This window comes from Somniosus microcephalus, chromosome 7 (assembly GCF_052327205.1).
Source record: "Somniosus microcephalus isolate GS21.2 chromosome 7, FLI_Smic_1.0, whole genome shotgun sequence".
Classification (NCBI taxonomy): Eukaryota; Metazoa; Chordata; class Chondrichthyes; order Squaliformes; family Somniosidae; genus Somniosus; species Somniosus microcephalus.
Genome location: NC_140993.1, coordinates 56,978,202 through 56,991,446, shown reverse-complemented (window position 1 = coordinate 56,991,446; position 13,245 = coordinate 56,978,202). Strand labels below are relative to the sequence as shown.

Here is a 13,245-nt window from a genome sequence, read left to right as displayed (position 1 = left end):
GACCAAACCTGCAGTGCCGGGGACCTAATTGAAATCATTATGAGGAACCTTACAGGCACTTAAGAGCGTTCTCCCCCTATTTTTTAAATTTCCCTGCATGGCCACGGGATTCACACAACTCGAGAACCACGTCTGTCAACCTGAGGCTCCAGCTGATTACTTGACAGCATGGAAAACAAACCAAAATAAAAACATGTTGATTACGTCAGCTAACAGATTGGTGGAGATTCTCTTCTACTTGAAAAGCTACTGGTAAATGTTAATTTTTCACTGGCCATTCTCAGCTGTTGCCTTCCAATGCAACAGCAATTGCAGTGAATTGATCTGCACTATAAAAAGTGACATATACCATTTAAATACATTTTTGTGTTGTTTCTGGTCAGGTTTATTTCACAGTATACTGTGATTGTCCAGTTACACATTAAATCAAGTCATCAACCGTAACAATTTCATTCCCATCACTCATTCCACTGGTTCAATTTATTTTCAGTCCTTCACTATGACTAATTTAATTTTTCAGTCTGAGACTTTAGCATGAATTTCTGCGGAGGTTCTCTCACTTGTCCATTGTTAACTTCAACGGAAGAGCTGCGGAAATCCCAGAAGCACCACTTACACTGTTTGTCAGGGATTCCGCAGCTGTTCTGCTGTACTTGCATAAGATTGTAAATCCACCCCTTTACAATTACATTTAAAATATGCTTAATTTTATGTCTTACCTATACACACACACTTTTTATTTGTATCAGTTACTGATATAAAAGTCTATAGATTACGACTAAAGCACCAATAACTTCACAATTAATGTACTTTTTAAATTATGTTCTTGATCGTCTTTGTAGATGGAGTCATATTAATAATTTTATTTAAATATTTCTTTGTCTGTCATATATAACTTTTATTATATGAATGTACAGTAAAGATTCAATACCCACTATGTTAGATTGAACTTAAAATCTAATGTGGCCAGGGTCCCCTTAAGGATTTCTGCTTAAGACGCGTCATGAGTGACGTTACTAGACCTGCTCCATCTAGTTGGGCCGGGCAACGTGTTGGGCGGGCTTAATAGGCCCCATTAAGGTAAATTTATTCTGTACAGTGGGATGGAGCCAGCAGCGGAGTTGGGAGCTGCCACCGACACTGGCTGCACTGGACCCACCAAGGTGAGGAAAATTCTGGCCTAACATTGTCTCAATTTTATTGTTATTCTATCACTCTCACACATTTTCTGGTTTCCTTGTTGATCTCTCATTCTCTTACACTGTTTTGATTTCCTTTGAACTGTTTTCACTTATACTATCTCGGTTTCCTTATTACTCCCTTACATTCTCACTGCTTCAGTCACTCTCTCACGATCTTGCTTTCCTTATTACTCTATCACTTTCATATTGTCTGCTTTTCTTATTACTCTACACTCTTATACTGTGCTTTCGTTGTTACTCTTTTGCTCTCTAACATTGGCGGGAATTGTAGCCTAAAAACACAAGTGGGTTAGGAAAGTGGGGGTAGTTAAATTGTTAAATATCGAAATCCCGACCTGAACCTGACTCCAACCCGACCACTTCCAGTTTTAATGGAGGCGGGATTGGGGGCGAGATGGGGGCGGCCAGCCAACCTGCTGCCATGAGGCGGGACATCAATTTAAATATTATAATGAGGCTGGAAGCCTCTTCTTTAACCTCCATTTTGTTTTTAACTGTAGCTGGTCAGGTTTTACACACCCCGTAAAACCTGGCAGTTACAGCAAGGTGAGGACTGCTGCATCCAGGGGGTAAGTGCCTTTATACCTACCTCCTGGATCCAGGGTCCCTGCAGAACCCACTTCCTGCAATCAGAGACCCCTCACAAGGCCGCCAATCGCCTTTCCGGAATCCCCCCCACCCGTTGCTGATCCTGAGGCTGACCCTGATCTTCTCCACCCCCCTCCGATCCTCCGGTGGCCGGCCATGATCTTCCCTCCCCCCCCCGACCCTCTGGCCCCAATCTTCCTTCCCTGCCCCACCCCGATCCTCCAGTGGCCTGCCATGAACTTCCCTCCCTCCACCACATCCCCCCCCCCCCCACAACCCTGATCCTCCGGCCCCGATCTACCATCCACCCCCTGATCCTCCAGTGATCGGCCACAATCTTCCCTCCACACCCCTCCCCGATCCTCCAGCCCTGATTCTCTTATCCCCCCCCCCCAAATCTTCCGGGGGGCTGACCCCAGACCCCACCCGATCCCTCCCTCCTCCTCTGTGCGGCCTAGTGCCGCAGGCCTACCCGCCCAGAGCTAACCAGTCTTTCCATTTGGCTAGCTGTGGGTGGGAAACAAGCCTTGCATATAAATCAGGCCCTGCCGTTAAAGTCGGGTTCTCCCGGGTTTCCCGCCTGCCTCAAAGACCTCCCGCCCCAACCTGTTTTCCCCATTAAAATCCAGCCCATTGTCTCCGTTTCCTTGTTGTCTTAATTAGAATAACAATGAAATTAATACATCAGCCTTACACTGTCTTGTAGAAAAAATATTCTATGTTTCTTTATCTTACTTCCTAGGAACATAGGTGTGCAGGAACAGTAGCCCATTCAACCCCTCGTGCCTGACCTGCCATTCAATTTGGCCATGGCTGATCGGTACATCAACTCCACTTACCTGCCTTTGATTCACGCCCCTTGATAACCTTACCTAACAAAAATCCATCAGTCTCAGCCTTGAAAATTTCAATTGACCCAACATCCACAGCTTTTTACGGGAGCTCCAGATTTCCACTACCCTTTGTGTGAAAAAATGATTTCCGATTACACGATTAAAAGGCCTAGCTCTAATTTTAAGATCGTGCCTCCTTGTTCTGGATTCCCCCATCATAGGAAATATTTTATCTGTGTCTATCTTAGCAAATCTACTCATCATTTTAGAGGCCTCGGTTAGATCATCCCTGAGCCTTCTAAGCTCAAGGGAATAGAAGCCAAGTTTATGCAACCTGGCCACATAATTAAACCCTTTAAGCTCTGGTATAATTCTGGTGAATCTGTGCTGTACCCCCTCCAAGGCTAAGATATCCTTCTGGTGCCCAAAAGTGAATGCAGTACTCCAGATGGGGTTTGATCAAGGCTCTGTACAACTGAATTGTAACTTCATTCCCTTTGTATTCCAATCCCCTTGAGATAAGGCCTGATTTTTTTTTGCTTTCCTCTTATTCCTCCCTGGCTGGCACACATGCTTCAGCTCAGCTGGGAGGGCAGAACATTCTTCACTTTGGATTTCTGCAATGTCCCTGTGAAAAATTCTCTGCAATTGTCAGAAATGGAAAGGTGATACAAACGGAGGAGGGCAGAGAGTATTAAGATATCGGCCTCAGTTCACTCTTTTCAAAAAAGTCTTGGTAATTTATTTTTCTTAGCTCCATTTTCCCTTATTTATAGAAAGAAAGAAAGACTTGCATTTCTATGCCAACGTTCACGACCACCGGTCGTCCCAAAGCGCTTTACAGTCAATGAAGTACTTTTTGAAGTGGAGTCACTGTTGTAATGTAGGAAACGTGGCAACCAATTTGCACACAGCAAGCTTCCACAAACAGCAATGTGATAATGACCAGATCATCTGTTTTCTTTTAATGATGTTGCTTAATTTGATGAACCTTCATTGGAGATGACAGGGTCGTGACCTGCTCCCAGGCATCTGCCAATGTTGCCCTTTAGCTTATCAAGAGAAAGTGGCACAGGATAAAACCAACCCCTGACTTTCACTCCTCCCCCCTAAGCTAATGTACCAAACACCCACTTGGTGCCTCCTTCCACCACGACATGATCGAGATCAGAAGCTCAGTGTGGGGAATCACGCCTATTTTGTGTTGTTTGTGCCTTGGGCAATTGCAGGCACATCGCGCCTTTCATGATCTCAGCACATCCCAAAGTGATTTACAGCCAATGAAGTACCTTTGAAATGTAGTCACTATTGTAATTTAGGAAACACGGCAGCCAATTTGCACACAGCAAGCTCCCATCAACAGTAATAAAATAAATGATCATGTTATCTATTGTTCAGGTGTTGGTTGAGGGATAAATATTGACCAGGAAACTTGCTCATTCTCTTCTTCAAATACTGCCAGTTTAACGTTTCATCTGAAAGTAATGCACTGAAGTGTTAGCCTCAATTATGTGCTCAGGTCCCTGGAGTGGGACTCTGAACCCACAAGCTTCTGACTCAGAGGCGAGAGTGCTACCCCTTAGCCACCGCTGACACCTAATTTTCAATTTACTACTGGAGCATACAATTGGTTTTGCGAGACGGGTGGGTGTTATAGAAATCAACAGAAGCGCTGCCCGACTGGCAATGCGCTCTCAGTCACCTTTAGGTCCTTCCTCGGAGTGAGGTTTTAAACCATACTCTGGTTCCCATGAGTTGCTGCGGCAGGGGGTCTCCTGGTTTCCAGGGCAACATTTTACCCGAAGCTAACACCACCAAAAGAAGATTGACTGATGAATCATTTCATTGTTGTTTGTGGAATGTTGCTGGCTCAGAATGGCCACATATTCCAACATAACAGTGACTGAGCTTCAAAAACTGATTTATTGAATGTGAAACATTTTGAGATGTATTGATGTGATAAGACAGAACATAAATACAAGTGATTTTATTATGTACGACCTTAGTTACTTTATTCAGGGGCCATTTTCTTTAATGGAGTGAACAGTTTCCACAGGAACTTTGTTTTTCCTTCCCTTTTTCCTGCCAAGTTGCTGGGCAGCAATCTGGCGTGGGGACCCCTGGCCCAGGAGCTGAGGCCAATTGTAGTAACCCATAGTGGCCTAGCTGAGATCATCTGATATAGCACAGATCTACAAATACACTACAAAAGATATCTGACATAGGCTTGGCATGTCCAAACTGTAGTCCATGGTACCATATCAGGCCTACAAATCTAGCTACCTGGCATCTGACTCTCCAATAGCTTTGTCTCTCTTTGTGCTTATATTTTTTACTCTGCTGGGTTCTCCTTTTTGAATTTTAGGAACCTGGTTCCTCACCCACATTGGTGAACCAACCCTAAACCTGAACACCAACATTCTGTTATTACTGACAGCTTGAGATATAGACAAATTAATGAGAAAATTCATTTCAATTTTGTATGATGCATGTGGTGTCAATGATATGGACCTAAATGACCCACAAATAGAATAAGCTTGAGCCCTCCTGGGTTAGACCAATTTTAAAACATCTTGGGGGAGAAATTGGGTGAGTAGCGCCACCTGTTAGCGCCTAAAGAGGCAGTCAGTGGCTGTAGCGCCACTGGCTGCGTCTCCCGCGATATTCAGTAGGGGCGCTAATGGTGGCGTTAGGCTTTTGCGCTGCGCCGCCGCCGATGACATCATCGGTGTGTGCAGCACCCCATTCGTGCCCCGTTCGCGATATTTGGTAGCGAACGCCGCAGTTGCGCCGCTCGCTACCCGCGCCCGGTTCACGGGGCCTTACTGTGCCGGAGCGGCACAAGTTAAGGTGGAGGTGCGGGGCGGCCGCTTTTTCGGCGGCTGCCTGCCAGCACCTCCGTCCCCGGCCTCCTAACCCCCCCCCCCCCCGCGGCATTGCCGGCTGTTTCCCGAGAGCCCGGCACTTCTCCTTGGTGCCGGGCTCATTTGCCGGCACTCGCGATCGGGGATCGCGCTGTTGCAGGCACCTCCCCCTTAACAGTGGGAGGAAGGCCTGCAGTACCGCAGCATGCCATGCCGCAGCGTGTGGCGCTGCGGCACGTTGCGCTGCGATCATCAGTTTCAGCGCCCTAAGAGGGACGTGGAGCACCTCGAGCCTCGCCCCGTGTCCCTCGAGCGGCACTGAAACTGAATTTCTGGCAATCGGAATTACTCCGATCGCTGCGCTAAATCCTGCACTCAGGCGACTTTTGCGCCACTTTGGCGCCCCAACCCAATTTCTAGGCCCTTGAATTTAATATGAGCCAATGGTACTCTATGAGGTTTGCACCTTTTTAGGATTGATAGTACCTGGATATGATGTTAAAACAGTTACCACTTCCATTCTCGATGATGCAACACTTGTACCATGGTGATACATGGCAGGGGAACAATCAGAATTGTTTTGTTTTGTTCAGCATCCAACCCTGTTCCTGATTTGGGAATACTTGATGCGGCAGTACAGAGGAAAATTTACTCTGTATCTAACCTATGCTGTATTTGATCTGGGAGTACTAGAGGAAGCTTTACTCTGTATCCAATGCATGTTGTACTTGGCCTGGGAATACTTAATGGGAGACTGAGAGGTAAAACCTGTTCCATTCCTGAGACAATCCCTCGCCTGTATAAGTATGACATTTACCAAAATATGGAAGTGTTGCACAGGTGTAGCCATTTTCATAGGACTGTAAGAAATTAGAGATCAGTGTTTTCTACCTTAATGTAAACATGAACTATTTGGATTCCAATTCAATATACAGTCAATGGCCCAGGAATTCCATTCACAGGCCTCTCACGGGCGGAGGGCTGCGATCTGGAAAAATCTGCGCCAAGACCGGAGGGCTCCCGGGAGGTGCAGAGTTCCACTGCTGGGCCTCTCCAAACTGCTGGTGTGCAGGGCCCACGTATCCCAGAGGCGCAGGCGGTTCGCAGCGTCCCTGGGATCACGTGGGCCATGGGGAGCCAATCAGAGAAGGGAATCTCCCTTCATACATTTGACAGGAAGACCTGTCAAATATATGAATAGATCACCCCCAAAACATAGTAAAACTTTAAATAAATTTTTAAAAAATCACATTTTTAAAATGACTTTAAATTATAATAAATTAAGTATTTTAAACAAAAATTTTACTTTTTGAAAAAATAATTAAAGTTTTTAATGGGGCTAAAAATAAACTTACCTTTCTTTAAAGTATTTTTAAATGATAAATCAGTGGAAACATTAAAAAAAACTTTTTCCAACTCTTATCCTGGTAAAAGCAGGCCTTACGCCTGTTTTTACCAGGCACAAGAATTGTAAGTGTTTTCTGCGGGCGGAGGGTCTCCAAAAAGCGGAACTCTCCACCCACAGAGGCCCTTCTCCCGGGCAGGTGGAGGATCTGTCAAGAGCTTTCTTGACAGATCGGAAATGCCGGTTTCCAGTGCATGCGCAGTGCATGCCTGAAACCGGCATTTCCGATGTCCCTACGGGTGAGTACACAGTGCGTACCCACCCGTAGGGCTCGGAATTTCTGCACCATTGTGTTCTGTTTGGATTATGTACAATCATTGTGTTATATGTTTATGTAATGTGCCATCCTTGTGTTATGTTTCAGGTCCAGGACCCTGTGATCGTGCTGCTCAGCAAGTCCTTCGGTTTATTGATGAGGCAGATGAACTCATCATGGCCTCCAACAATTCCAATATTCCCTTTGCCCAGGGTTTCTTATTGGCTAGTGGTATACAGCTGACTGACAATGAACTGCTTCATTCCTCTGGGATGTTCCAATCAGGCCTTTCCTTTTCTGAAACTTTGCTGCGTGAATCTGACTATGCTGTTCGATTGGCTGCCCGATCCAGTGAGTAAATTTGTTTAATGTCTGTATCCATATGCTACTAATAAACTCATAGAATTTTATGGCAAAGAAGGAGGCCATTTGGCTGTGCCGGTTGAAAAAGAGCTATCCAGCCTAATCCCACTTTCCAGCTCTTGGTCCATAGCCTTGTAGGTTACGGCACTTCAAGTGCATATTGTGGGGGGTTTTGGTTTGGGGTTTGTGTCTGGCCAGTCAGTCGTGTCTGAGCTGCTCCAGTCCCGTGCAGTTCGAATCGCTTCCCCCTTTTTAGTTCTGAGCACCGGACTTATTTACAAGTAGCGATATAGACAAACGAGATCAGTGGTTTGGTGCAAAGAAAACCAATGTTTATTAAAATAGAGAACAATTACTATACAGAGAAAATCACTATGGATGCAGCACAATTACACTTAACGGGGGAGGAGAAACAGACACATCGAGGGAAAATGACTAAAATGACACTTTAACAATTCCCCTTAACTCCCACCCTTTACACCTATCTAGATTGTCTTGTAATGGGCCAGAAAATTGATGCTTACCAGTCTAGGATGTTGAAACGCCTGCTCCGTGCCCTGTTGCCTGCCGATGTTTTAGGTTTTCGCCGCCCCAAAGCAGAGATACCCCAATAATTTAAACGTACTGCGGGTATCCTACTCCCCTGGACGGGCTCTTTGTCGACGATCCTCTCGCTGGGTTGATGATACGGCAGGGCACCGGAGGCGAGGCGGGAGAGAGAGAGAGAGAGAGATGGCTTCCCGAGGGACTAGTTATACCCTTCCCGGTAGCCCTTATCTTCCGCCAGATCAGCTCATTTCTTTGTCTGATCTGGACGTGTTAAAACTCATACAAAGGGTACCGATCTGGGCCCATCGACCTGGATGATCGGTTAATCGGTTTTATACATCTCATCAGTGTTCCCCTTTGTCCAACTGGTTTCGTGATGGGGCCATTCCAGTCTGAATGCCCCGTTGATCGTTTGTAAACAGTGTCGATGTTCTCTAACAAAGGTCTGAAATGCAGCTAAGCTTGTCCCATTACATATTGAATAAGCCTTGCCTGCTCGTGATTGCTTGTGCAAACAACCTTGATGGGTTTTAATCAGAGGCCCGAATGCCACTGGGTTTGCTTCTCATGCATAAATGCAGAAGGTCTGTCTGCATTCGAGTTTCTGGAAAGTTCCTTCTCACAGTCATCGGAATCCAAGTTTGTGAGTCCAAACTGAAACTTACAGGCCTTGGCCATGAGGCTGACTGCAGCCATCTTGTTGAGCCCTGGATTTTAAACTCAGTCCACCCAGGGTTTCTTTACTGAACCAAAAGTAAATCTTCAGGGGAGACATGAAATTTGCGAATCCTTTCAATATCCAAGTACTTTTTAAATGCGGTGAAGGTTTCTGCCTCTACCACCCTTTCAGGCAGTGAGTACCATACCCCCCACCACCCTCTGGGTGAAGAAAGTTCTCCTCAACTCCCCGCCAATCCTACGACCAATTATTTTAAATGTATGCCCCCTGGTTATTGACCTCTCTGCTAAGGGAAATAGGTCCTTCCTATCCACTCTATCTAGGCTCCTCATAATTTTATACACCTCAATTAAGTCTCCCCTCAGCCTCCTCTGTTCCAAAGAAAATAACCCCAGCCTATCCAATCATTCCTTATAGCTAAAATTCTCCATTCCTGGCAACATCCTCGTAAATCTCTTCTGTACCCTCTCTAGTGTGATCACAACTTCCCTGCAATGTGGTGACCAGAACTGTACGCAGTACTCCAGCTTTGGCCTAACTAGTGTTTTATACAGTTCAAGCATAACCTCTCTGCTCTTATATTCTATGCCTCGGCTAATAAAGGAAAGTATCCCGTATGCCTTCTCAACCTGTCCTGCTACCTTCAGGGATCTGTGGGCATGCACTCCAAGGTCCCTTTGTTCCTCTACACTTCTCAGTATCCTACCATTTATTGTGTATTCCCTTGCCTTGTTACCCCTCCCCAAATGCATTACCTCACCGGATTGAATTCCATTTGCCACTTTTCTGCCCACCTGACCAATCCATTGATATCTTTCTGCAGTCTACAGCTTTCTTCCACAATATCAACCACACGGCCAATTTTTGTATCATCTGCAAACTACTTTCCTAATTAAAAAAACAATGTATTCATTAATGGGATGTGGGCGTTGCTGGCAAGGCCAGCATATATTGCCTGTCCCTAATTGCCCTTGAGAAGGTGGTGGTGAGCCGCCTTCTTGAACCGCTGCAGTCCAAATGACCTGAATTGCCTCCCCCCGTCGCTGCATGGCGGGTCTGCTCAGCGTTGACAGACCAGACATTTGAGAAAGGCGCGTGGTGGCGGGTTGACAGCGGGGTCCCGATTAGCTGTCAAATAAAAACATTTCCCAACCGCCCGCCACCGATCACGCCCGCTGACCCTCTGAAAAATACCCCCCCCGGTCCCCAAACATCTCCAATTAAAATTTCTAATCCTCATATTTAAAGCCCTTTATGGCCTTGCCCCTGCCTATCTGTGTGACCTCCTCCAACCCTTTAGAACTAGATCATTTGGGAGTGAAATCAGCAAAGGGTAGTGGGAATCTGTTATTCCATTCCCCAGAAGGCTGTGGATGCTGGGAGAATTGAACTTTTCATGACTGTAATCGATAGATTTTTGCTAGGTAAGGGTATCAAGGAGCAAAGGCAGGTAAATGGGGTTGAGGTACAGATCAGCTATGATCTAATTGAATGGTGGAACTGCTCAGAGAGCTCAATGATCTACTCCTGTTCCTATGTTCCCTACAACCCCCTGCATCCCAGATCTATGTGTTCCTCCAACTCTTGTGCATTTCATCTCCCTTTGCCGCATCACTGGTGGTTGAGCCTTCAGCCGACCAGGCCTTGCACTCTTTGAATTTCCTCATTAAACCTCTCTGTCTCTCTACTGCCATATCCTCCTTCAAGACCTTCCTTAAAACTTACCTTTTGGTCACTTCTCTTGGTATCTCCTTCTCTGGCTCGGCAGCTGTTTTTGTTTGATTCGACCTCTATGAAACACCTTGGGATGCTTTTCGACATTAAAGAGGCTATATAAATGCAAGTTGTTTTTGTCACTGCCAAACATATCAACTTGGAGTCAAGTTGACCCAACAAAAATCTCACTCACTTCCCTCCCAGAAAGAGAATCAATTGGGCATCTAATGTTATCTGCCATTAGTTAGACTTGCTTTTGCATGTTTAGGTTTTTAGTAGTAAGTTGCTGATAGTGTGAGCTGATAAAGGGGCAGTGAGGGAAACCAGGCACCTGGTACCTGAGTAAACAGGGCAAGCAACTGTGTCTCTCCTTAACCAATCAGATTGAAGGATTGTGAAATTAATAGCACAAAGACTGAGAAGGAAGTGTAAGTTAGAATGGGTGAATTCAATTCCAAATCAGGTACCAAAAGATGAATAAATAGAGGGGAAAAAAAGATTGGATTAAGAAATATAGAAAAAAAGAGACAGAAATGAAAAGTATTTGTTTTTTAAATGTTAAATTAAAAATTTTTAAATCTTCAACAACAAATAAAACCTGAAGGAATGAGACTCCACATTTGTAATAGTTAATTTTCAGTGTCGAGAGGCTGACGGGAAGTTATTAACACTTAACATGCCGTTTAAACGGTACTTAGACTTGAAATGACGTGACTTAACTTTCTGTTGCGAGTTTAGTTCGTATCTATCCTGCAACTACAGCAACTTCACGCCAATCAGTGCATTTCATAGTGAGGCAGGCAGGCGTTTTTGTGAAGCTAACGGTGGAGTGGTGCATCTGAGACAGCAGCTTTGGGATTTCCGTGTTTAACTTCGTATCTGCCCTCGCCTGAAGTTGCTGTAGCATTTCCGCATAAATAATGGGAGTGCCATTAGCCTCGCTGTTATTTTGACAGCAAATTATGGGCCATTATGATAAAGACTTTAGAAATATGTATCATCAGAAAATGACCTGCTGTAAACAAAATCTCATCAATAAAAACAAATCAGGAGCTTTGACAGTCTTCAGATATTGTAAACAATGCAGATATCTGATTACTTGTGGAGAAGCATCTTGAGATGTTAACCTGCTCAGGCTTCTCTGTGTTAAAGTCACTTGTGTATTAAGCTCTTGTTTCATGTCCTACCTGAGTTTGCTAATGAGATGCTTCCAAACAGCTCTGCATTTCTACTGGAGAAATCAATTGATCAAGGAAAGGATTCTTGGTGAGCCGACTCTAAAAGGTTACAGCCCCTACATCCCACAGTGTGATGGCCTTGGAAACTGGGAGCCAACCCAATGCTATGAGAGTACTGGTGAGTGCAATGGTTTAACTTGAAAATATCACCAACAGTATCAGAAAGCCAAGAAATCTCATCAGGGACCAGAGGAAAAAGAAAGCTGTGAATGTGGAAAATCTGTAACTATGCTAGAAAATGCTAGAATTGCATAACAGCTATGACTTGTTTTTGTATAATGCCCCTTGAAGAAGCACATCTCAAAGTGCAGGCGTGAGGCAGGATTTGAGCAGGAGATGGAAAAGGCAAGCAGGAGATAGGGACGATTAAGTGGGGCAATAAAATGTTTGGTTAAAGAGGCTTTTGAAGGAAAAGAGAGAGGTGCCAAGACATAGTGATTTTTTGAAACAGTTCCAAAGACTGATTGATCATTACAGATCGGGTACAGTAGGTTAGTTATCTGAAAGGGAAAGATAAAGTAATATTTCTCTTTCAGATATTGATCAGTGTATGCAGTAGTTGTCATGTGTTTCCAGTATTTTCTGCTTTCATCTCTGACACTAGAGGTCTGAGAAAGTTGTTGTTGTTAAATGAGAGGGAGACTGGGCAGTGTAGACAGTTAACACGTTGACCTTTCACTTCTGGGACTTGAGTTTCAATCCAGCCTAGATGGATAGAAGGGGACTAGGGGAGTTGGAGCAGTGATGTGGAAGAGGAAATATATAAACCATCGGAAGCCCTCGATTGGAATGCTGTCTGTAACTCACTTCCTGTTATTCTATACATACGCTGTTTGAACACCTTGATTCCAGCCTGTAATTCATCATTCTCCTTTACGATTGGACATTATTGACCCTTTCTTGTTCAGTACTGAATTGTTCCTTTGGTTCACTGCAGGTCACTGTTGGTGTGTGGGTGAGACTGGAAGTTATATTCCTGGTTCACTGGTCAGTCGCTTGACCCAGATGCCTCAATGTAAGTTGGAAGTTGTGCAAAATCCTGTTGCCCGTAACCTAACTCGCACCATGCCTCATTCACCCATCACCCCTGTGCTGGCTGACCTACATTGGCTCCTGGTCGAGCAATGCCTCAAAATTTAAAATTCTCGTCCTTGTGTTCAAATCCCTACATTGGCCTTGCCCCTCCCTATCCATGTACCCTCCTCCAGCCCTGCAACCCTCCGGGGAATCTGCGTTCCTCCAATTCTGGCCTTTTGCGCATCCCCTATTTTCTTCGTTTCACCATTAGCGGCCATGACTTCAGATACCGAGATCCTAAGCTCTGGAATTCCCTCCCTAAACCTCCCCACCTCTCTACCCCTCTTCCTTTAAGATGCACCTTAAAACCTACCTCTTTGATCAAGCTTTTGGTCACCTGCCCTAATATCTCCTTATGTGGCCCGGTGTCCAATTTTGTTTGATAATTGCAATATAAATGCAAGCTCTTTCTTTATTTCTCTACAAACACAGAGTCCAATCTCACTCTTTTGCTCAATCCCTATATCCTTTAATA

At 44.9% G+C, this 13,245-nt stretch overlaps 1 protein-coding gene across 1 annotated transcript in view; it reads left to right on the top strand.

Moving 5' to 3' along the window:
- The window catches only part of tg (thyroglobulin), a 604,630-nt gene that overhangs the window by 37,727 nt on the left and 553,658 nt on the right, over positions 1–13,245 (top strand). The window contains exons 9-10 of the mRNA XM_085993935.1: positions 7,257–7,499; positions 11,608–11,811. Coding sequence (XP_085850061.1) covers positions 7,257–7,499; positions 11,608–11,811 — 447 coding nt within the window. The remainder of the gene's footprint in view (positions 1–7,256; positions 7,500–11,607; positions 11,812–13,245) is intronic.